Genomic DNA, 26,211 nt, shown 5'->3' with positions numbered 1-26,211 from the left:
AATTCACTCTGCCTACATCACTAATTCTGTAAACACCTGGTGAACAATAACTCACCTCTATGGTTTGATAACATCCCTGTGCTTATGTGCAATAATTATTTGTATTTATCTGTCAAAGATGTGTACATGCCTCACCATGTAAACATGGTTTTTGCAAAAATGCAAGGAAAATTTGTCACATTTGATGCAGTGTAGTAACCTGCTGCATGAGTGACGGACCTGAGACCAAGAAATGTTACATATTCTTTCTGCCAAGCATTATTATAGCATTATTCAAAAGCAGTGGCCAGACGGTACATGTGTGTAGTACAGTAGGACAGTAGGTATTGGGTCTTCTCTTGCTCACAGACAGTAATATTGTCTGGGAATGAGGTTACCAACATCTGTTGGAGGCACCTTATGTGCACCAAGGGTACACTTAAGCAGAATCAAATCTTCTGCTGGAGGCTATATAGTATGTCACAGATGTAATTAATTTGAGGATTGCACCCGCAATGTGCTCTCACTTCATTAAAAAAATCATTAAAAATCTAAGAAGGAGATGATCAAAAATAGTTGTTTGTGCTGATCATGCACTTATATTCTTGGCACATGTAGACAACCGCGGAGGTATGCAAACCAATAAATTTCTGATTGCACTGTTTCTATTACCGTTTTTCATTTTACTTGAATGCAGTGTTACCACCGAAGAATGAAGTATCCTTTCAAAATTGTGTAATACTGTTAGTATTGAATTACATTCTGCATTTTTAGCTCTCAAATATACATATGGCAGCAGTTTAATCTTGATTTCTTTCTTTATCAAAACAGAACCTAGGATAGATATTTAGGTCAATGAAAAGTAGGAAGAGAGGCATCATATTATTTTATGTCACCAACATTATTTGTTTGTTGAATATATTTAGTCTGGAACTTTATTTTTCTACAAGTACATGTTATATCCTTTTGGAAAATAAAAACAACAGTCATTTGAAAGAATGATCCCAAAACAAACAGTAGGTTACTTGGAAAAGTGAATGAGAGGGAAAGGTTGGATGTCTAACAGTGGTCCTTAGATTGACTGGTGACCGGTCCAAGGTGAACACTGATCCTTGCCCTGGAACAGTAGGAGGAGGATCCAACACCACCACAACCCCGAATGATTGAATGGTACAGGCCAAAATCCACCTCTCCTGACGTCAGCTGGCATTGACTCTTGTAACCCCACATCTCAAGCTGTATTGATCATGAATTATTTACTTGATGTTTCCCTTTTCAGTACACTAGTCATCCTTTTTGTTGTGGGTTGCCAAGTGGATTCTCAAGATGACAGCATGGAATTCTGAACTATTGTATCTGTTTGGAAATTTCAGCACAGTAATGTCAGATAATACAGACCTTAATGTGTGGAGTGTCATGGAGTTGGGTGATGATTTGGTTTGGTTGGATAATTATGAGATTTTGCGCCAAGCTTTCCAGCAGAACACTATGGCTATTATCTCAAAGCTTCAAGAAGCTAACAAAATGAGGTTAAGTTTATTTTCACAATTTGGGGGTCTATTTTAGTCCCTAGACTTCAAGTTAAAAGGTATTATGATGGAACACCAACAGTCATTTGTAAGCGGTTTGTGTGCGTGTGTGTGTGTGTGTGTGCGTGGGGGGGTTGCATCTTGTATTATGTTTGAGAAAAATGCATAATGAATTATCACAACACCAAACTGTTTAAACTGCTTTCAGTCATTTGCATAAGAGACAAGAAATGCTGTATTTTGCCATCAAATTCAAGGTTTGGAATAAGAAAGATGAAACTAGGGGACACAGAAATGTTTTTCAAACAGTTACAATTCTATAAAGGAACTTTAGTCACTCTTTTTGCATTAAATATATGTTGTTCGTGTTGGGCGAAGAGTCACATATCATATATTATATATCTATCAAATCAAAATATGATACACCAGTACACATTGATACACCAGTAGTTAGCACAATAAAGACACTGTGAAGTTTTGTTAATGTGTATTTATAATGAAAAGTTCTCATATAACATCAATATGAGACTGTTATGTACAATTAGTCTTGCTTGTATTACATTTTCGAACTGCTTCACTGACTACAACTTAAAGTAACACTTATTACATTTTGAAAAAATAAAACCAGATGATAATTTAAAGGAGTAAAATGACAAAAAAAAAGTATTTGCACCAGTGGTAGAGATGTTGACCTTCAAATGAATGGACAATTGTGATCTTATCATCCTTCAATTGTATGGGTTTGAATGAATAAAAATGTGTTACAAGTTTCTGAATGCGTACAGTTGTTGTGGTGCCAAAGCATATGCAGGTGTGTTTCACATCCGCTTCCTCTTCACTTCTGTCAGTTTGAGGGCTGCTTGCAGGTCGTCTGCAGTCTCTGCATTAATCTTTAGAGAGTTTGCAAGGGCTTGGTGCAATTCCTCGGGGGCAACCAGGTTAAAATGCAGCAAAGACTCAATCAGCTGAGAGCGGGCATTGCCGATGAAGGAGTGCGACATGAACGATGCAAGGCCTCCCCCGTGTTTTGTGGTGTAGAGAGGGACTCGTACCATTCCCAGAACCTTGACATGGAGAGGGGTGGGTGAAGAGGAAATAAACATGAGATCAGGCAAATCATTAAAATCAGTCAGTGTGAAAACACACACACACACACACACACACACACACACACACACACACACACACACACACACACACACACACACACACACACACACACACACACACACACTACCTCCTGCCCATGATCTGCTGCTATGGATGCAGCTGCTTTCTCCACCTCTCTAATCTGCGCCTCCTCCATCTTTTTTGCATAGAAGTGAGTGATGAGAGGAGAGATGGAGGAAGATTTAGAGGCTTGACAAGAGGCCACATGATCATCCGGTGATATTGGAATAGCCACACCCAGCTCCTCAAGCAATTCCCTGCAAAGCCCAGCCTCCAGCGTCTCCTCCAGTATGTTAACAAACCTGGGGGGCGGGAGGGCACAATCAGACATGGAAGTGCATAAATGATCTCAGGTTTATTGGTCTCCTAGGACACTTCTATGGTAAGGAATTCAATGTGATTGAGTAGTTAATTGATTATAAAATCGATTACAACCATCAGAAAAGTTCTTTGGGATATCAGATTTGGGTCCATGTCTAAGATGGCACAAACTGAAAAGATCTAAGATAATATATATACACTAACTATACTGTTATACTATAGTTGATGTATGGTGGACACCAAATACAATGTCAAACATTTTGGATCTGGGATGGCATCCTACCCATGTACAAAAAATTAAATATTTCAACTTGAAGAACAAAACAAGAGCTTAACTATTTGTTGTCCTACATTGACGGGTCTCTATACTAGTCATTAATTGGTTAATAGATGGACATGTGTGTAACGTAGAGGTGAGAGAAGTCACTGTTCGTCTGGCAGTGAAATACACACAAAGAAGTCACATGATCAGCACATGGCTTATCTCCTGGAGATGGTGGGTAGTTTATGACCCTCCCCTTCCCTCGTGAGGCGGAGGGAGCTTAATAATAAGACGTTTGTAATAGAAGATTAAAAAAGTTTGGTGTATTTATTTTGAGAAAAAAAAAAAAAATTACAAAGATAGTGTCTTTGTTCACCCTTAGTATTTTGGCAACTAACCCCATTGAAAATTATAAAGCCTGACAGATTATGGATTTTTGGAGCATATATAAATATGTACTAAAACACAGTAAGAGCTTTCAATATTCACAAATTAACTGAACGGAGTAATACAATTACCAACATAATTAAAATGAGTAATGAGTAATCCAAACTGCATTTTCATGAGGTCTCACATTTTATGACACAATAACAAAGAAAACCAAAAGAACACTGCATTCTCATTTCCATATCTTGCTACACAAAAAAGATCAAAATTAAATTTGGATTTGCAATCCCAAGCGGCACAGAAGAGTGACGTCAGCGGCTGACCTTCTCCTTCGTGGCTTGTTTGGGCACAAGAATATGGCACACAGTATGCTGTTTTCCTGCTAGCTGATTGCTGACACCTGTTAACATGGCACTCCCTAATATTGTCACTCAAGTCTTACATTTACCTAAAAATAAAAAGCATTCTGCTAATGCATTACTTGAATCATGATACCCATATGCTTACATACATGAGCTGTTGTCAAATAATTCATTAACATGTTGTTTATGTCAAAAATATTACTTTTTTTTTATTTTACAAAAATAGATAAAAGGTGTGGGATTTGTTCTTCTGGAAATGAGCATTTTTCTGGTTGCAGAAAAGCACAAAATAAAAACCAGACAGTATCATTCTCAATTCCCTTAACTATAAATATACCAAATGGGTGGCAGTAAATGTTCTAAAACTGACATACCATCCAAATTTTTTGGAGCCAAATATGTATATACAAGATGAAAATGTTCTTACCCATCTTAAATATATAAGCTCTGATGTGAAAAATAGTCATTTTTACATTTAGTCTATTTTGTGCGTCTACAATGATGCGTGGTTGCCTGCCAACACAGAATCTGTTTTTCCTTGAACCTAAGTCAGCGGCTATTACAAACTTGTTGCACTTGATCATGAAAATTGTATTAGCATCACCTCTGATATGTTTGAATAACAGGTTGAGCGGCCATTCATGATTATTCAAACAGAAAAAAATGACAAAAAAAACAATCGACTTAAAATCTTATTTATCTAATGACGACTTGGAACTCTGGGAACAGAGAACTTGGCATGGAGAATATCTAATTGAGACATAACATTCTGAAAAGCCATCTCAACAAAGTGAAATGTTATGCCCGCTGAGGCCGCTGGACCCCAGACTCCTTGCAGAAGTCAGACAAAAATCAGAAAAAAATCTGTTTTATATGGTCAAATGGATCTGAGTCAAAAATTATTGCTGAATCTTAATTAATACAGAGCTTGCTTGTGCGCGCACGCGCGCGCACACACACGCACGCACACACACACGCACACACACACACACACACACACACACACAAGGTCATACAGGTCGAGCAAGAGGAGTTAAAAACAACAGAAACAAGGCTACCAAAGGATAAATGAGCAATGGTAATTAATTTAGAAAAGGGAGATGATTTAAGTCATTGTAAGAGATGCAGAAAAAAATACAAAAGTGAATCTAAAAGAGCCTGGTTTGACATCCATCACCATGACAACACATGTAATTGTGTGCTTCAATTTCCAATGGGTTAGCCACACAGAGTCAAACAGCCAAAGAGGAGGAACAAAAAACCTGGGTGTATTAGGGAAACTTTCTTGGCAGGGGGAATGGATTAAATGTGTCACAGACAGACAAAAAGAAAGTACCAACTTAAGATTTGCTTAGGCACAAATTTTAATATGCTATTCAACATTAATCATGATCAGCTGTTAAACTGGTGACGTGTAGGCCTGTGACTGTTAGTCACATTTATGTCTGATCTTTTTCTTATTTTTATTTTTTGCAATGGTGTTTTTTGTTTTTAGGTCCCAGCTCATAAATCATGACACAGTCTGATATGATTCTGAGTATTATATCTACACAACGCAATGGATTAAGGCAGACATTTTTGAAAACCTGTAGTTCCGATTCTGATCCTAACATTGTTTTTCATACATAATCACAGTTAGAAAAGTTTCAAAATTCTGCTGCGTTGGCTCAAGATGCCTTTGAAATCCTGGGAGTACTGTACATAACAGACAAATGGTACAAGTAATTCATATTTAGCTGAATACTAATCAAGCACCATATCTTGCAATTTCAGCTTTTTAAAAGCAAGATAAAGCACCAAGCTTTGAAACATGTCCCTCTCTTTGTACTTTGTGGTGTGTGACAGTATGTGATGGGTTTTCTTTCAAGATTCAAGACTTTTATAGTCATAACACAGAGGGCAACAAAACTACATTTTTTCAACATTGTGAAGACTTATATTATTTGAGGTGGTTTCTCTGTGAGAGGAGGAGTGTTGTATACCTTTGCAAATGAGAAGATAAAACAAAAGCAGCACCCAGGAAAGACTCACCCGCCAGGGAAACCCAGCAGACCGTCATATCGCATTTGCATCTGTAGGGAACAACAAAGGCTGTTATGCACATCTCTCTCTCTTTCTCTCTCCCTTTCACACACACACACACACACACACACACACACACACACACACACACACACACACACACACACACACACACACACACACACACACACACACACACACACACACACAAACATACATACATACATACATACATATCACAAAGAAAATGACTCAGTCATTCCTATAAACAAACCCCTTCTTCACCATGAATGCACTTTTACTCACCAGTATAATATGCCTGATGGGAATTTTTCCAAACAGCTGAGTTTTCGTGTCAGAATAGATCATCACATGACACGCATGTCGGTAGCCTGAGCACGTCAATGCTTCTGCCCTGGACAGCTGTCTGCTCGCCATCTACAAGCCTGAACTGAGCTCAGTTCAATATTACACATTTACAAATCAATGCTCTCTTCTCACTGTATGGCTGCCTTGTTGCCAGTGAGTGAGTGATATCAGCAGCCAAACACAGTGTAATTATCTTGCTTTCTGTCAAAGCCCTAAATCAATACTAAATCAATAAAGCCTTTTCACAGAAGTGTCTGAAGTCAACTGGTTAGCATGTTGGGACTTTGGTCAGTAGAAGGAAGGCCATGTGAAGACTGAAAGGTTGAAACAAAAGCTGTCTCCTCAAATGCTTCACTTCCCTCTGCTGGTATGGAGTGACGTTACAGCTGGAGTCCCAGCTCTGTTCAGCGTAGACTGCTGAATACAAATTTGTTTTACAGAAATTCAAATAGGTAATTCTGTCTTTATATTTTATACAGCATTTTAAAATTAGAGGCATTGTGTTGACTTTTCTATGCCACTCAGTGTATATAAACAAAGTACAGAGTTTACGTTGAATTTCACTAATTAATGCAAATTGTTAATTTTCTAGCCATGAAAATTACAGTCACAGGCCAGTGCCTAAGGCAGGGCTGGGCAATTAATTTTTACATAGAGTCATATTAGAGACCTGAACTGTGCTGGAGGGCCGAAACCCATGGTAACAGAAAAGTAACACACTTGTACAATGTGAAAGGAATAAAATATTTGTCAGTCATGATTGACCTCATGTGGGCCAGACAGGGATACCCAAAGGGCCACATGCGGCCCCTGGGCCTTCTTTCTTTTTTGTGGGCAATATTTTCCTTTAATTTTGTAATTTTTTCTGGAATTTCTTGCGGATGTTAAAGGAAGGTCCAGTTGCTTTTGAGACATATTCTTGCCGTTTTTAAGGTCACTTCGTACAGACGTTATGCACATTCCCAGAATTTTTGTTCATGACTTACTGCTCTCAGGTAAACTGCAGTTAACGATCAAAATTCCCATTCCCTGTGAATGCAACATCTAAAGGATTTGCTAGCTAAACCTAAGTAGCAGTATGCCCTCCGTGCAAATACATTGCTGGGCTTACTAAAAAAACACGATGCATTATTCTTTAACAAAAATTTTAAGACGGTTTCCCTCAATCTAGTTTATGGTCTCCAAATTAACCAGTTAATGTTTGTGTGTTGAGTGTATTCTGACACCACTTAATAGGTGGTGAAAGAGTGAGGGGATTTGGTGTACGTAAATGTTTCCCCTTTAAAGGTGATTTGGGTTGTGCTTCTATAATTTACAATGTACTTCAACCTCGGGTCCAGAGGTTGGTGCGACTAACAAGAAAATATTGTACTTGGCCCAAGCAAACAAATGGCACATACCTCTGCCGAGACGCGGTGAAACCCGGAAGGACTTCTGACTAGGACGGTCGATACGAAACCAAAACCCGTATCTTGACACACGAATGTGGTACTTGAGTTGCACCTACTAGCCATCCTTTCTTTTCCCCCTGTACTCTGTCGGGGAGTGTGTATGCGTAAGTGTTGTATAGCGTCGTCTGAGCTATCCACGCTGCCTTTACATACCAAATACAAATACATACCATACTAGTACCAAATAATACCAGAGAGAAGTCGCCTTAATACCTCAAAAATGAAGTCACGTATCTTCCGTGGTGTAAAATTGCCATGTAGCATGAATGGGAGGCTGTGGAGCATGGAATTGCGCTACCATTTCAAGCCTGTCGTTTACTTTGTCGACAAGTAAGTCGGTATTTTTACATTACGTGAACATTGTGAGGTCCGATGTGGCTCAGTCATGGAGCTTATTTGCTGTTTTGTCAAAGCAGCTCAGTTGCACGCACCTGTATGTAAGTCGCTTGCTCATGTAGAGTTAAAAGTATTACGTTTATAGTGGAGCGAGTTACAAATGTTGGGGTTCATTCTGTGTGATTTTGGGCTTGCTGGGAATTGTGTGTGTGTGGTTCGGGGTACGAGGAATTCTGTTTTTTTTTGGACAGTTGGTTGTATTGCAGGCATGTGTGGCCTGGCTTTGGTTAACAACACCTATTACTTTTTCTTCCCTTTTTTTTAATATTTTTTATTGAGCACATTTATTTAACAGGCAAAACACATGAACAAAACAAACATGGCTAAATAGAATCGAATGTCAATGATATAAACAGGCATGAGGAAACATAAAGACATTCATTTTGTATGAAATCCTTTAACTGTAAGAGTAGAAGGGAATAAAGGCCTGTGAGAAATGTTTAATTCTGGAAATAAGGGCAAAAATAATAAATCAAAATAATAACAATAACAAAAGGCAAGGGGAATACAATATGTGTTTAACTTGGTGGATCTAAAGCAATATCAGTCATGAAACTTTTTTTGTTTGTTTTTTGTTTGTTTTTTGAACATTTATCAGAATTTTATTATTTATTGAAATTAGAGTTTGTTTTTTTAATAATATCGACACAGAGTTCATCTCTTTTGTTGCCTGAAAGTAAACCAAATGTTATATCATCTCTTGAGAAAGAAATTGGTGATGATGGAAATGTGTCTAATCCATTTTTGAGTTTTAGCCCAAAAGCCTTATACTTTTTCGCATGAGAAAAATATATGGTCTGTGGTTTCAATGTTGTCATCACAAAATATACAAATATTATCTTGAATATTAAAGCGTAACCTCAATAATTCTTTAGATGAGTAGATGTAATTCATAATTTTGAAGTGCGTCTCTTTTGCTTTGGGGGTATGGGTAGAATCAGATACATAGTCTGCAGCTTGGCAATTGATTTCTTATCAAATTTATTTAAAATATCATTTTTGTTTTGATGCCAGAGAATACATTTTCTATCAAACTTTTTCTAATAAAAGAGTTGGTGCATTTTCTGGTCAGTATTGAGATTCCTTTGAGTGATAGTGGGCGTAACTGTGGTTATATGTTTTGGTGTGTCATTATATATTTGGTCAGGAATTCAAATTGTTCAGGTAGTGCGCTACGTAACTTCATGAACTCTAATGTGGGAGCGTTAAAGCTGTGTTTAGTACAGAAATGTTCATAGTCTAAAAGACTGCCATTGTCATCCATCAAGTCAATTATTGACCATATACCTTTCTCAAACAATTCCTTGTAAAATAGAGATTTGTTGCAATGCAGCACATATCTATTGTTCCATATTATTGTACAATGTGGTGAGAAGTTGTGTACATATATCATTTTCCAGTACAGTAATATTTGTTTATGGAACTCTGATAATTTCCCAGGAATCTTGTTGATATCAAAATCAGAGCTATGCAGAAGACTTAGGCCACCGACTTTGTTGAATAGGTAGTTAGTAATACAATACCGAAAAGAATTATGATGCTTGATCCAGGATTTCAACCAGTTCACCTTCAATGTCCCATTGAGGCATTCCAAATCAATCACTTTCTGCCCTCCTTCACTTGTTTCTTTCACCATGTACGATTTCTTCAGATAAAGTGGTCTGTCTGTTCTTCCAAATAAAATTAAAATTTATTTGGTTAATAGATTTTATGAGTTGATTTGTAATAGCATTTGAATACATTGAATATATACATCTAGATAATGGCCAGATATATCCGGCCTAATATTGGCAATTCCCTTTGGAGCCATATTTTTAATTTAGCTTTACATTCATTGAGTTTAATTTCTATGCCCCTGGACCAACTTAACTTTTAGTCCTTGGAAAGGAAAATACCCAAGTATTTTATATCTGATTTAATAGGAACACTGCAGATTTCTTTCACTGGTGAGTCATGAAGTGCAAAACATTCACATTTCTTTAAATTTACTGGTAATCCTGAAGCCTTGGAGGATTTATTAATTTTTTCAATGCTTATGCTTCAATGCTTTTTTCAATGTAGGCAACCTTGGGGGATTCCCGCATCAATATGGAAGCTTGGAGTGGTCCTGCTCGGTAGGTTGATACAGCTATTAATATTCTTATAGAGTCTGCGGATTACATTCCTAAATTCTAATCCAAATCCAAAATGTTGGAGCGTTGCTAAAATAAATGTATGTTTGACAGAATCAAAGGCTTTATAAAAGTCCAAGAAGAATATGAAGCCATTATCCTCTATGAGGTCTCTGTATTCAACAATGGCAAAGATGACAGGCCTTATATTATTGTGGATTGATCTTCCTCTTAGAAAGCCCGATTGTGTCTCTGCATTAATGTCTGAGATTCCTGACTGGAGACGGGATACTAGGATGTAGGTAAACAATTCATAGTCCGAATTTCTGAGTGTGATGGGTCGTCTGATTTCAATAAGATGCAGATCTTTACTGGGATTTGGGGTGGCAATGATAACCCTTTGTCTCAATGTCATTGGAAGTAAACAAGTTTCAAAGATTTCCCAGAAAACCTGATAAGTTCCCTTATATCCTCCCAGAAGTGTCTATAGAAGTCTCCTGTGAGACCATCTGAACCCGGAGCTTTGTTGGGACATAGTCGACCCACTGCAGTGTTAAGTTCAGCGATTGTCAGATGCTCATCACAAGTTTGCTTGTGGTTGTTGTATATTTTGGGGATATATTGAGCAATATCTGTTAGAAAGGAGTCACAATCACTTTTTGAGAATTTAGAACTGTATAGGTGGCTATATAATTTAAAGATTCCAGAGGATATTACAGTCTCATCTGTAGTTTCCTTGTCATTAATCAAAAGAGATCTGTGGCTATTTTTCTCTTGTCTTCTTTTTTTAAACCACAAAAATATGCAGTTTTTCTCTGCTTCTTCGATCCATTTTGCCCTGGATCTAACAAATAAACCGCGGGCTCTATGAGTATATATGTTATAATGTCTTCTTCCTTAGAATGCATCTCTTGCAAGAAAATTAGTTTTTTTCCCTTTACAGAGCATACTATTAACTCAGCGAGAGTTATTTGTTTATGAGTTTGGTCCAAACTTGATTCTAATTCAGGGTCATGCTAGGCAGAGCGATTACTGTTCGTTCCTTCCCCCATTTTGCCGAACTCACAACAGCTATTGCTTATTAAACGGACGTTTGTAACCCTGTTGCTGTTACATTTCACCCTTGAATCATTCAAATATTTTCCTATTCATGCAAATATTTAAATTCTGAGACACATATTATCATTTCTATCATTCCTCCCATTGATTATTTCCCAGATACAGTTGGTTACCCTCAGGCCTGTCTCTTGGAAATGAATAAATTTGATAACGAGACAGTCTTTTTCACAGCTGTTTGAAAGGACCGGATGTTCTCCGGATCTATTCTAAATACCACTTGTCCAAAAGCCATCGGGCTTCTCATTGGCGGGCTCATCGGATGAGCATGTGATTCATTTTAACCAATAACAGATCCCAACGGGATATATTTCGCTTAAAAGACTCGTTTCAGCTGTGTCAGTCAACGACGCCCTAGTTTTGAGAAATTTGGAGGAATAAGTCCATATAAGGTGATATGTAATTTTCTGATTTGTTCTGGCCGTCCTACGTTAATGGCGACAGCGTATTAAACGCCAGGTAGTCTTGTTTGCAACAAGCTAAATCTGCTGTTTTACTGCGCTTTTGCCTGGCTACGGTTGAATTAGATGCATTCCTGGCTAGAGCCGCCAAAGGACAACGTCAGCACATTGTTTGTTAAAACAATTTTAATGTCAGATTTTCTAATCATTTTTCATTGTGTTAGTGCTGTGATCATCGCAAACCTCTGCGCAATACTTTTAAACGCGATTTAGTGAAAGAAATGAAACGCTGTGCAATGTAAAATGTGTGACATTTTACATGTAAACATTACAAAATGTTTTACAATGTTAAATTAACCACAACGGTATATGTGTTTTAATTGAAACCTATGTATTACACACACTAAATAAGCTTAAACAACATGTTACAAACACGAAAAAAATAGCCTCATCATTTAGAGGCGATTCTTAGAACAGTATTTCAACTCCCTCGGCATTAGTTTTTTCTAGTACTGGAGAAGGAAGAAAATAATGAAACAAAAAAAAAAAGTCCACAATAAGAGCTCAGTGTTACTCCTACTTGCCTCCTGCTGTGTTTTCTGAAATGCTAAACTATGCCTTCTCTGTATGCATGTGTTACATACAGATTAAAAGGAATCAAGATGGCCCAGGGAATTCCAGATGAAGTAATGATGAATAAAACTTTCATAAAAGACTTAGCAGATATAGCAAAAGACGCAGCTCTTCTACATGGTGTCCTGATGAGAATACAAGAAACTCCTAACTCGTCAGAGGTGAGATGTTAGTTGTATTTATGATTACTTATTTGTCTCGAACAAAAAATTTAAACAAAAAGCCACCTATTAATTTTTTCAGTCAACCATATTTTTAAAAATTCTAATGTTTTATAATGTCTAATGGTTGTCAAATTGCAAGAGTGAAGTGTAAATACCTGTGCACATTTTTGCACCTAAATGTGTCAATGTTTGGTTTTTACTAATATTTATTGCATGTCTTCTTTGTAGTTAGTAACCTGATCTTATGCACTGCTGGAACTGTGAAACTCCCCCAGGGATGAATTAAGTACCCAGCTAGTTACCTTTGAGTCCCAACCGGTTGGCCTGCCCATGCAACCTGGACCTGGATTCTCTTGCTGCATGTCTCAAATCACTCCAAAGATTCATGTGAACCCCTCATAATGATACACATACTAAAACTTAAAATTCTTGCTGCACAAGTACAAGGGCAGACTGGGAAAAGTCACACCCCGGTTGAGAAAGATTATAGTTCTTAGTGACAATTTTCTGACAAATGTAGGGAAAACAATCATTTTTATTAAAAAAAAAAGCATTTTAAAAAACATTATTTAAAAGGGATACCACTGATGATGCTATACTCTTGAATATAGTGGCATGTGTGTATTAGACTGTGAGCTATAATAAATAGTCCATTCAAAGCAAATAAATAGGCGGATGGGATTTTAACACTATTTGTGATCTATCAGGGTGGAAGCTGATGCAACCGCACTTATAAAAACCCCTGATATTGTAAAATAGGTGTCATTACTGCAAGGACGTTATGCTTAGATAAATATCCATAAAAATTCATTTTGAAGGCATATATTATAAAACTCACAAAATTATCTAGAATCTGGTTAGCATTGCCAGGAAAAACAGCAGATATGATCAGTGCTCATTCCATAGAGCTGTGTGCTGTAAAGATGCGGCGACAGTTACTGAAGCCCCATTATTTTAAACTGTTGTGGTATGCTAACAGTGTCCCCAGGATTTAGGACACACCCTTGTTAAGTGTGTTGCTGCAGGTGCTAAAATTCAGTCCTTCAACACTGTTCAAACAATCTGACTGATGTTTTGCCAAATCAATTTTCATATTCTCTTAAAAGTGTACTCCCTGCATCTTTTTTTCAGTTGGTGACATACGCCCCTATCACACTCTTTCCTACACCTGTCCCAAAGGAACTGTTCGATCAGGCTTTGTCTGTGCAAGTTCACTTCAATACGTTGGTGGACAAGATCAGTCAGGACTCAGAGTTTCTGCATGAAGCTCTTGCCAGGTAGGATATTAGCCTAGTTTTTATGTTGGGTTTGAAACTTGCTATCATATGAGTTTATGTAGCATACCATAAGCAGTGATCCTGTGTTAACTGTTTTATTTATTTATTTATTTATTTGTTTGTTTGTTTATGTATTTTTGGTCAAAACATACAGATTATGGCCTTTATTTCAGGAAGACATGGCTATTGTCTGGCAATGTTTTGGTTCTTGTTTGTGTTGTTGTGATTTTTTTTTTACTTTTGGAAATGTTTTGTAAATATAACCCACAAAATCACAGGACTCTTCCCCTGAGCCAGCCTCAGAGGCATGGGCCAGTGTCTCCCTGAGCCGGTCCCAAGCTCGGATAAATGTAGAGGGTCGTGTCAGGTGAAAAGAGGTGAAAAGAATGTCAGATCGACTTATCAGTCTGAAACTGTAAATTGAAGGTGTGATGCTCAATGTTGTTAGTGGCTATGCCCCACAGGTGGGATGTGAGTTTGAGGAGAAGTTCTGGAATGAGTTAGATGAAGTGATGCAGCTTATCCCCAGACATGAGAGACTAGTAATTGGTACAGACTTCAGTGGATATGTTGGTGAAGGCAAAAGAGGGGATGAAGAAGTGATGGGCAGATATGGTATCCAGCATAGTAATGCAGAGGGACAGAAATGGCTGTAGTGAACACCCTTTCCAGAAAAGACAGGAAGATAGGGTAACTTATAAGAGCGGAAGTAGGAGCACGCAAGTAAACTACATCTTGTATAGACGAGGTAACCTGAAAGAGATTAGTGACTGCAAGTCACTGTAGGTGAGAGTGTAGCCAGACAGAATAGGATCGTGGTTTGTAGGGGAAGATCAAGAGGACAAAGGCAGAGTAGAGGACAGAGCTGTCGAAGCTGAAAAAGGAGGGGTGTTGTACTAATCTTTTGACTAATCACCCAAAAAAATTCCAGAGTTTAATGGGGTTATATTCTCTGATTATAGCACCACTGCTGTAGATGATTTCACTGCGAGGTTGTTCAAAATCCACCAGCAAATCTTGAAAGAAGGAAGAACACAGGTAAGTCATTATATCAGATATGGAACTTTACCACAACTTGAATTTTCTTTTTTACATTTTTATTACATCAAAAGCAAAGAAAAATCCTTCTGCTGCTGATAATACTACAGCTACTGCTTATCTTTAAATTGATAATCATACCAGAGGTCCTTCCAAAACAACAGCTTCTGTAACTTGTGGCTCTTTGGATACAAGGAGGAATGCTATCAAGAGGTTAAATTGGATTAACATATTCAATATACCATTTTTCAATAGCAATATGACAGGCAATATGAAACAAAACCTGTTAAGTAATATGACAGGTTTTCAACTCCCTTCCGTCACGTACTAAATAAATGAATTAAGCTTTTGAAACCTCAGTTAATGTTGCTATATTTGTCTTTAAACATGTATTCTTTCCTCTTGTATAGAGTCATGCCTAAATGTCAGTGGGAACCTGCTAAATCTATACACCAATACTATTCACCTCTGTGGAAATGAAGTAACAAATATGCAGTATTAACAATTATAATCATAATAATACATTTTATTTGAAGGCGGTTTTCTTGACACTCAAGAACATGTAAGCATTTCAACAACAAAAATGGAGTGATCCAATAAACCCTATATCATACAGCACATTTGGAAAACTGGCACAATCTGAATAAATGTGCTTCAAAAAGTGGAGTGATGAATGATATTCTCCTCAAAGCTAGGTTAAAAACTGTCTTATGGCTGTCATTTTTGCATATTTATTCATTCTGGTGTTCCCAAATTAATTACATGAGGCAAAAATAAGTGATTTCTGATATGCCTTATTAATTTGATTTTACTGTATTTGGATCATAGCAATATCACATGATTTTATTACTATTTCAATTATTGATTACCTTTAATTTTTTTTAATAAAGGTTTGTCCAACATAAGACAGAAGGAAAAAAATATGGGTCGTGTCACATTACTTTAATGAAAGTTATGTTCTAAAGCTCTAACAAGAATTACTTTTATCACATATTTGCCTCAAAGTGATTGCTACTGGTTGTATGAACAACTGGAGAGGGGCTTGGCTCAAAGGGGCATCTTGGCAACTGAATCTCTCAATGGTTCTGATTCAAAAGTGGTTTATTTATGTCATTCTGTTTTTGGTGAGGATCATCACTTCAGCCAAATCAGACATTTTAATATTTGCAAAATATGAATATTTAAGTTGTCTGTTGTGAAGAGTTCTTACAATATTTCAAATGTATTTTGTGATTCTTAGACATTAGTCTGAAAAACAGTTGTCTATTGGACTTCTTGTTCTCCTTTCAGCTTTTCCCTTTTCCCTTTTCCGACTCAACCTTTTCCATCTAACCATATTCTCTGTGTCCTCCTCTCTCACACCAAATACGTTCTTATCCTCTCTCACTACGTCCATAAATCTTCTATTAGATATTAGCAGTAAAATATGTATTAAGTTTTTACAGCTAACATTGTAACTAAATGCTTACAGATTAAAAAGGAGAAAATAGAAACCAAAATCATGCATAAAAACCTGCCTCTACTTGGAATAAATGCATACAATAAAAAAGTTATTTTCACATACAAGGAAGTTCCTCTGCTTTATTGTGCCTAGCAGAAAAAATGAAATCATTAAAAATGGGAAATCAGAACTGGGGTTATTGGAAGTGCAAAGGAGCATGTCGTGAAAAGTAGTCTTAAGAGAGGAGGGGTCGAGAAAATGTCAGCAGGGTCACAGGGCTTACTGATGCTGCAGGCTGTAGAAAAGCACTCTATTTAGGGCATGTGATAACTGTAAAAACTTTTTATATTGCTTTCAGTCTGTTGCTTTAGGTCTTAACCGCTCTGACTACATGCTGGACCAGAGAGAGGATGGGTCATCATCTCTGAAACAGGTTGAGATAAACACTATAGCTGCTAGTTTTGGAGGCCTTTCTTCCCGCACGCCTGATGTACATCGGTAAGATAGTCATCAGCATACAACCTGCAAGTGATTACATTTAGAAAATCAGCATTAGTCTAATCAAATCGCGTGGATTTAGGCAATAAGTTCTTCAGCGTGTGCCATTGTCACTGAAAGCTGAGTTGTCTTCTTGGTTGAGTAGTCCAACAAATGAATCCATTACCACGATTAATTGCTCAAGAATTGATGACAGACTGACAGATGAAAGATCAGAAATCTGAGCAGAATGATGTAAGACTTTTGCCGTTACATCCCAGTCATTAAATGTAACATTTGCGTTGTTGGTTTCCAGACGTTGAAAAACAACTTCATATTGGAAATGTGCACAAATTATCATCTGTGGAGGAAGATGAGAGCTTTATTTCATTGGCTGGATAAAAGCAATAGTTTTTTATCGTTTTGGTTCAAGATATTAAAGTCTTTTTAGGGCAGAAACATAACTTATGTTGTGCTGATATTAATGTGAATGTCATACTTACCAACCTACTTCAGAAGTGAAGCTAAAAAGATTGGAGCAGAAATAGACTGTTATTGTTCATCAAGGGAAATGTTTTATAAATGAAATGGAAAACTAATTTCAGCATTATGCTGAGGAAAGGTTGAGTTTAAAACCAATTAAACATATCTGGAGTGTCCCAGAAAACCTATCTCCAATATCTTCACAAACACTGATGTGAATGGTCACCAATTTCCACTGTAATAAAACAAGAGGAAATACAAATTGCCCCCATTCTGCTGGATGGGTATAATCCAAGCCTATTCAAATTCATAGCTTATTGACGTAATGTGAAAATATGTAAGATTGACTTTGTTTTTTAGCAAAAATGTCCAATGTAGATTTAGTTTGTGTCCATGTGCATTTCAATAGCAAGCTCAATTTGGAAGCCAAGTATATGCATCAAGCAACACACACTTAAGGAATCATCTCACTGGACCTCATATACCATCAATGCTGATTATATATACAGCAAGTGGCAAATTGACTCGGGCAAAATGTCACTTTATACTTTACACTCACATAATATAGGGCTTAATGTAAAAGTCTTTAGGTTTGACAAAATTACACCGCTCTTGTTTCAAATAGGTTGGAGCAATAACTGAGACAAATTGACAATGTTATGCTTGATGGTTATAAGATATGATCATGGTATAAGATTGACTCAAGTTCTTTACCCACTGACAGACACATCCTTAACGTGGCTGGACGGCAGGAAGAGATGAAGCTTATCTTGGACAACAACTCTGCTGTGTGCCAAGCCAAAGGTTTGGCCAAGGCCTGGGAGCTCTATGGATCAGAGAGGTAGGGCCTGTTAAAGTACTTCTTGTAGTCAGTACGGTAATGATTTTTCTCAAACTAAAGGAAAACCTAACCAGTTTAAATACAGTTGTACCATTGTTCACCAGTTTATAACACTTATAATTTTCAGTTTTTTTTTTTCTTTTTTGAACATGTCATCTTTCATAATAATTGGGTGAAAATCCCCAAACAATTTTGAGACATATCAAAGTTGACCATTCAAATACAGGAAGCTATCCACAAGTATGTTATACATGTGTAATGAGTAGAGATAAATGCTTCAAATAAAGGCCTGCCTGTATTTGACCTTCTCCTTGAATTTTGGTGGAAATTATTTTACACTTCAAAATACTCAATGAAATAGACAAAGCATATGACAGAGTGCCAAGAGAGGAGCTCTGTTATTATACCATGATGTTTGCAGTTGACATTGTGATCTGTAGCGAGAGCAGAGAACAGGTTGAGGAATATCTAGAAAGGTGGACCTATACACTGGAAAGGAGAGGAATGAGAGGAACTCGGGTGGAACGGTGAAGCTACAGGGAGTGGAGATCAAGAAGTTGGAGGATTTCAGGCACTTGGGGTCAACAGTCCAGAGCAACGGAGAGTGTGAAAAAGAGGTGAAGACACAGGTTTAAGCATGTTGTTAAATAAATTCACACAGCAAGTTTCTTAGCACATGGTGTGTAAGACTTGCCAACACTGTTCACTCAATTGCTGCCAAGTTCCAAATTTCCTCTAGTTGTCAAATCAACACAAAACATTGTGTTGAAAGCTTCATGGAATGGACCTACTGAGTGGGCAGCTTCATGCATGCCTTACATCACCAAGCATAGGATACAGTGGCGTTAAGCCCGCCAACACTGGGCTCAGTCTGGGTTTGGCAGATGTCGGGAGACAACAGTATTTCCTGTCTGTTTCTAAAGTTCGGTGGAAGAGGGATAATAGGTTTAAAGGTTTGTTTTTCAGGTGCTGGGCTTGGCCCTTTTGTTCCATTCCAGCGCATAGACATTTTAGACAATTCTTTGCTACCAACCTGTTCTCGGTCGTCCCTTCTCTGTTTCAGCATGAATGTGCCCCTGGGCACAGTGCACAAAGCAAGGTCCTTTAAGACACGGTTAGATGACTTTGTCGGGAACCTTTTTGGCTGGGAGAGCCATAAAAGCCAAATATTTCTAAATATATTTCATCGAGAGCCATATAGTATTTTTAACGTATAATAAATTAAATATGTCTTACTTTTAATGCGACCTCTGGTGCTGCATGGATTCATTCGAAGTGCCGCTTTATATTTGACCGTTCCATCGATGCAATTTTATCATAGCATATTAGAAATACCGCAGATCCTGCTCTCTCCACAAATGCAAATTCCTCTGTCCACGCAGCCTGGAATGCACAGTAATCCTCGTTTTTTTTCTTTTCGCCATCTTCTCTGTTACGAGGGTTGACGCAAATAAACTAGTTGGCCATTTGATACATTTCTTCACCTTTACAATGACCCGGACGTGCTCGGAAGCCAATGGTTCCCGACCCGACCGACAGGTGACCCGAAAAATTTATCTTCAAAACTAATTTCTGTTTACTTTATAATGACACAGTATTATGAAGAAATATCACAAGTATTTTAAAATCAGTTCTAAACTGATTTTTTTCTTTTCAACTCAAAAATGTCTGGGAGCCATATGCCGTCACCCGAAGAGCAATATATGGCTCACAAGCCATAGGTTCCTGACCGCTGATCTATAAGTAGAACAGATATTGCAGGCCAAGTCTTCCATGCAATCATCAGTGCCGGACTTTATGAATGGTGTTCTTGATGAACATTCAAAAACTCCAAAGTCTTGAGAAAAACCTCAATAGATTGAAAGCTGTTATAAGTATTTTAGCTGTAGAGCACCACTGATCATGATAATGACAATAGAACCACAAGTCATTTTGCCAGTATTTTAAAATAGGTTTGTTCCACACTGACTGGGTTTGGAACCAAAATCATTTTATTTCACGACTCTCCATTATGTCACCTGCTAGAATGCAGTACTCAAGGAAATGGTTCAAATGCTGATCAGTTGTTTCACTTAATGTTTTTTGATGTCCTGTTTTTCCAAACTTTACATTTATCAAATAAAGCAGACCTTGTTTACTGTTAATTTTTGTCCTTCAAAGAATTTTGTAATATTACTGTTACCTTCACTGCTTCCATACCCAAAATGAAATTAACCCACTTCCTGAGAACAGTTAGCCCATTATGAACAGTATTATTTACTGTTAAACCCATCACAGTGAAAGAAATTGAAATAGTTGTGCCCAATTCATTCCAAAATGTCATGGTAACGGTTGTTTAAAAATTAGTCCGTGATTCATATTGTCCTAAGACATTACTTGGGGGAGACATTATTTGTACTTACAGTGAAAAATGTCAAGATCTGCAGTTCAACCACTATAACAAAGACTGATAATATTTCAAGTGCATTTTACAGTACAAACTGATGTAATTACAGTGCAGTCGTCATGTTCTTGGTTGAAGCGAACCAGAGGAATATAATAGATCACCGCTACATTGAGAATGAGTTGTGGAAGAGGTAAGGATTTAGTTCAGAGGAACTACTTTTTTCACACGTTACCACATTTAATGGTAAACAAATTATTTGATTGCTGTCTCTTTCCTGATGTCGCACCTTTTCCAACCACCAAACTTTTTCATTTATTTCAGGAAGATTCAAACCATAAGGAAAAGGTTTGATGATATTTCTAACACAGGTTTCCTTGATCAGGAAAAGAGGCTGTTTATGTAAGTTTGTTGAACTAACACGAATGTGACTCCTAGAACAGCTCTAAACTGTATATATGAAAGAGATATTTATCACCAGTAGTTCCAAACATGTTGTTTTATTGTAATTCTTGTTTGTCTTTCAGCGATGATCGGGAGGTTGCTGTTGTGTATTTCAGGAATGGGTATATGCCTCACCACTATGTTTCTGAAAAGGTGTGAATACATCAAAACATGTCCTCAGAATTCGAAATGACCGACACAGATCTGAAAATGTCTAGATACCCTCCATAGTCTTACCACAGGGATGTGTTTAGTGATTATAGATACATTTTAACCAGTTTCTCACTGGTTAAAAGGCTAAAAATTAACATCTCTACTTTGTTGAATAACGGCCCTGTCTGCGTACATGGCTAGAGACCGTTTCGTCCAGCAAGTAGAAACATGCACTGAACCAGACAGCATCTGTTAGACAACCTGACAGCCAAGAATGATGATAAAATGTGGTCAATGGAGGCTGCTTGCTCTGGTATTTTTTTGAAATCCCCCTCGTGAATCCTCGCTTACAATGTCAATCTGCTTCTCCACCTCATTCCTCTTTCGCTGTTGTCAGCCTGAGGTCAAATGCTGCCCAACCCTCTGTCAGTAAAACAAACTTGTTTATGCTCTGCTGCTCAATGTGCCCACTGTTTGGGAAAAACACCAACTATTCAAGAGTCAGTACTTGCTTCAAAATCCCCCAATGCTGTTTGGCAAATTGTAGTTGTTACCACACTAGTTGATATATTGGAGTATTTAGCTTTGACAAACAAAGCAAACTTTCCAGCCAGTTGACATAGATTTCATTTTACTGTTTATATTTCTGCTAAATGTAAAAAAAACAACTGTTGGCCTCCTAGCCTGGAATTTAATCAGAGATCAGTGTCGTCTTTTGCTCCACTGCCATTTAGCCACTGCTGCATAAGAAACTGTGTCCGAATATATCCTTTTAATTGTAGACATGGGAGGCTCGTCTCCTGATGGAACGTTCTTTGGCTGTGAAATGCCCAGATATCAGCACTCATCTGGCTGGTACCAAGAAGGTGCAGCAGGTCCTTACGAAACCTGGAGTCCTGGAGAGGTTCTTCCCTGATCGGACAGATATAGTGCAGCAGTTAAGAGCAACGTTTGCTGGCCTCTATACGCTGGATATGGTGAGTTAATGACATCCCCTTTTGTGATGATGATTTGTTTTCACAGAAAATATTTATTTACAGTGACAGATGTGATTTATTAAAATAGGTACCCTCCCTAACCCCCGCCTATACTATACTCCCTGCTTTCCTTCTCTTATTTTATTTTTACTTAATTTTACATTTTTGACAAAAGAGGTGATGTACTTGGCGAGCATGCTGACACAGAGGTTAGTGCTTCCACCTCACAGCATGAAGGATCCTGGTTCGATTCCCACAGTGGAGTTTGCATGTTCTTCCTCCATGTTCTCCAGTTTCCTATCTCAGTACAAAAACATGCAGGAGCTTAATTGGAATAAATTAGAAAAATTGCCCAGCTGAGTGGATGGTTGTTTGTCACTAAATGTGGCCCTGCGATTGACAGGTGGACAGTCCAACGTGAACCTAGCCTCCTGGCATTCTAGGCTCCAGCATTCACCATCACCAAGAGTAGGATAAAACGGTATCTAATGGATGGATAGAAAAATTGCCCAGGTGTGTGAATGAGAGAGTGAATCTAACAATACTGGTCATGGTTCCACAGCTCTTTTTCTTCCCTTACCTAGTATGATCTTTTTCACAGTGTGTTTTTGTCTTTTTCTTGTGTATTATGTTTCAGGTTACTTGAGGTATTATAGTAAGCTTTACAGAGAAAAACATATTACAAATGTATTAAATTCAAATGTATTCTAGGCTTTACATGTAGTTGTAAATATTCCTTTGACTAATCCTTCTAATGATTAAAAAAAAATATATGTGTATACATATATATGGTAAGGGAAGGCAGATTAGGAGTTCTTGATTATAATGAATAATAATTCATCCTTTATAAATCCCCGTGTGGAAATTCATTCTCTGCAATTAACCCATCATGGATGAATCATAAGCAGTAGGCTGCTGGCGACCAGAGCCAGGGGAGTCGTTAGGGTTTCAGTGTCTTGCTCAACCACACTTCCACACACTAGGACGAGCCAGGAATGGAACCAGGAATGTTCGGTTTCCCTGACAATTGCTCTACCTCCTGCACCATGCCGTGACCTATAAGTGAATGGTGAATATTATGTGAAATTCCACAACTTAACTTCAGGTTGTTGCTACATGCATTCTCTGCATCCCTACAAAATAGAAAGGCAAGGGTGACCACTTGAAGCATACTGACAATACATCAGTTTAATGTTAGCAAGTTGCTCAAAGGCTCTTTTAGCATAATGTCTCTCTGTGATTAGAGGTGCCTGTTGTTTCTTTTTTTTAGGGACCAGAAGGTGATAAGGCTGTGTCAATGGCTTTGGCAGCACCAGACTGCTTTGTCCTGAAGCCTCAGCGTGAGGGAGGAGGTATTGTAACTGAAATACTTTTCATTCAAATTGTATTATGTTTGCAGCTTGGGTAAATTGTTCATAATTCCTTGGTTCTGTTTTATTGACACCCTCAAGTATCAGTCCAAGTGAACCTCTGAGATTTGTGAAACTTGTCTTTACGTATCAAAATAATTGTTGGAATGTTACAGTTGTTCTTTGAAAATATCTTTTCAAGGAATGCTCATAGCTAAGCGTGTTTCAGAACTTTTTAAGGGGATATGGAAAAAATATTTTGGCAATGCTCATTGTTACCAAATAAACTACGGATGTTGTGTCTCATAGAAGTCCCACTTAATAAAATTGAATATTTCTGTATTACCACATAGTTTTAGGATTAATGTTGAATGTGTATCTGACAACTTTAAAAGTTATTATAAGAGTTATTATTATTATTAAAAGTAGACGTCCCAAAGCCACCTCTTACCTCTGCAAAGAGGTTAACCAGAGATGCTGCAAAGGAAGTTAGACATGAGTTCAACTTTTAAAATTCATTTGATTCTATTTTATGGCTAATATCCATGACAAGATTAGTAAAGTATTCAAGATCTGTTTGAATACTTACTGGTATGAAGGACCCTCTTAAAACCTGATTTTTTTTTTTTTACTTTTAACTCATGAATTGTTTTGTCAGTTTTAGTGGTAAAGGTTGGGGATGAGCTCCAAAAGATATGTGAAATCACAAACAATGTTCCTTGGGTTAGAACCACAAAAAACATACACAAACATTTGGTGTAAGATCATTGAGTGTGAAAAGGTGTCTCAATTATCCAAAAACAGAGGAAAAATATCAGGTCTCATGATATATTTGCTTTGCAATTTCAGATTGAAGTTTGAGATTCAAATAAAATTTCTGTCTGGCAGTTTAATTTGTTTATTTATTGAAGTATTTATTATCTAGAGCTCTACTAAATATTCCATTATAATTATACCTTTACCCCAGGAAACAATATCTATGGAGCTGACATCTGCCGTATCCTGGAGGAAGTGAGGGAAAGCACGGATCGCACAGCCTACATCCTGATGGATAAAATAAACCCTATCCCACTAAAGAACTACCTGCTGAGACGAGATGCTCCCCTCAATATCTGTACCTGTCTGAGTGAACTGGGTGCCTTTGGAGTTTACGTCAGGTAAATTCCGATAATTTCCCTGGTATGAAAAACTGATACACTTGAAATGTAGTTCCTCATTTCTATTGTGCTCCGTCTCAGTGGCTCTAATGCAGGCTTGGCTCTCAAGCTTTATAGCTTAAGCTATGAAAACCTAAATTTTGGCTAGAAAGAACTTATCTGGAGTTTCTGTCAAGTTCATTTTTATCTTAATTGAAATTTAAGGTCAGTTGTGTTTCATGTAACTAATTACTCAGTAGTCACAAAACTCTGTTTACCACTATATTAAGTATTTCTGTCAACGCATTATTTCAAAATATTTCTTAAAAAGGTTTCAATAATTTTATTTTCTTAAACATGTCCTTTTAGGTATTGTCTCATAGATTTCTTTAGTATTTCCTGTCAGTTTCATGGTTATTTTAAGATCATTCTAACCATCTGATGCTGAATGTTTTGTCAAGGTGTAGTTGATTCTTCAAGGTTACAAACAACCTATGTATTACGATAATCGCATATTCCTTGGATTTTACAATCAGTGCATTTTCTGAAGATATTGTCAATTGTATCGGAAGGGGAAAAAAACAACAACACAAGTAACTGTTTTTTTCAGGCTTTATTCTAAAGCCATGCAGGAGATCTGATGCTCTTAAATTTTTCTTCCCAGACAAGGTGAAAATATGGTGATGAATGAGTGCGCTGGTCATCTGCTTCGAACTAAGAGCTCCCAACATGAAGACGGAGGGGTAGCCGCAGGAGTGGCGGTGCTGGACAATCCTCTCCTGGTTTGAGAACCTGCTTAGCCGAAACAAGAAAAATCACTCTCAAACTAGCCCGCCACCTCATTCATCCTATGTGCTGCTGAGCTGATGTGTCCTAGATATCCTCAGTGGAAGTAGGCCTCAGCCTTCCAGATGACTGAAGTCATGCCAAGTCATCTTGTGGCAGATGTGCATACTCTGCTGTCAATATCCGCGTTTAAAGGGGGACTCTTTAAATGCTATCACTTCTTCCAGAGAGAAGTTATTAACTTCTCTTTGGAGTGACTGACAGCTTTGAAAAAGTTAATAGAATCTTTAGGCAGTTTCTAAACATATGCACAGTCTATTCACTGACAACAATAGGTACAGGTGGCAACGGAATAGGTACGACATTTTTAAGGTACGGTGGGCAGTAACTGGAATAAAAATGGTTTGATGAAAAAAAAAAAGTTGCGAATATATTTGTGATAATTATAAATGTTTCACCTTGGAATAAATACCAAGGTAAATTCTAAATAAGGTACCCATCCTCTCACTTACACACAAGAAGTGGAGAGCACAATCACAGCATTTGATGTAAAATATTGCATGTTAAAGAGTATGTCCTTCAAATGTACTGAATTTTCCATTTCTGATCATGTCTACGTTTACGGTAATCTACTCTTAGACTATGAATGTTATAAAATCCCCATGCAATCAAAAAGAGGTGACTTATATACATATATGTTGGGGGAGGGTTATTACTTCAACTGCGATTTTGAAAAGTTTTTAGGTGCAAGCC

At 37.5% G+C, this 26,211-nt stretch overlaps 2 protein-coding genes across 7 annotated transcripts; one reads left to right on the top strand and one right to left on the bottom strand.

Annotated features, from left to right (window-relative positions):
* Positions 1 to 1,986: 1,986 nt before the first annotated feature.
* On the bottom strand, positions 1,987 to 7,919 carry LOC147227349 (U8 snoRNA-decapping enzyme). Of its 2 annotated transcripts, XM_086159302.1 has the most exons (5): positions 7,802 to 7,919; positions 6,339 to 6,483; positions 6,042 to 6,082; positions 2,746 to 2,980; positions 1,987 to 2,572 (listed from the first exon to the last, which is right to left on the bottom strand). In XM_086159302.1, exons 2-5 carry the CDS (start codon positions 6,468 to 6,470, stop codon positions 2,327 to 2,329), a joined length of 654 nt encoding a protein of 217 aa, XP_086015428.1. In that variant the 5' UTR covers positions 6,471 to 6,483; positions 7,802 to 7,919; the 3' UTR covers positions 1,987 to 2,326. The 2 variants fall into 2 exon arrangements, with proteins under 2 accessions (XP_086015428.1, XP_086015429.1); XM_086159303.1 differs by lacking the exon at positions 7,802 to 7,919 and having other exon boundaries at positions 6,339 to 7,305.
* On the top strand, positions 7,433 to 25,879 carry gss (glutathione synthetase). 5 transcript variants are annotated; one of them, XM_086159299.1, is made up of 14 exons: positions 7,433 to 7,467; positions 10,310 to 10,362; positions 12,523 to 12,670; positions 13,805 to 13,950; positions 14,913 to 14,988; positions 16,788 to 16,927; positions 18,114 to 18,230; positions 20,726 to 20,806; positions 20,938 to 21,015; positions 21,141 to 21,210; positions 21,993 to 22,187; positions 23,458 to 23,539; positions 24,504 to 24,693; positions 25,337 to 25,879. In XM_086159299.1, exons 2-14 carry the CDS (start codon positions 10,337 to 10,339, stop codon positions 25,458 to 25,460), a joined length of 1,473 nt encoding a protein of 490 aa, XP_086015425.1. In that variant the 5' UTR covers positions 7,433 to 7,467; positions 10,310 to 10,336; the 3' UTR covers positions 25,461 to 25,879. The 5 variants fall into 5 exon arrangements, with proteins under 5 accessions (XP_086015425.1, XP_086015424.1, XP_086015423.1 ...); XM_086159298.1 differs by lacking the exon at positions 7,433 to 7,467 and adding an exon at positions 7,842 to 7,956; XM_086159297.1 differs by lacking the exon at positions 7,433 to 7,467 and adding an exon at positions 8,016 to 8,182.
* Positions 25,880 to 26,211: the final 332 nt, after the last annotated feature.

The sequence above is a fragment of the Fistularia commersonii genome, chromosome 14 (assembly GCF_037954325.1).
Source record: "Fistularia commersonii isolate RoL2024-O1a breed Wild chromosome 14, RoL_Fcom_v1.0, whole genome shotgun sequence".
In the NCBI taxonomy this organism is placed as follows: Eukaryota; Metazoa; Chordata; class Actinopteri; order Syngnathiformes; family Fistulariidae; genus Fistularia; species Fistularia commersonii.
Note: the sequence above shows the minus strand (reverse complement) of the source record. Positions and strands in the feature narration are given on the sequence as shown.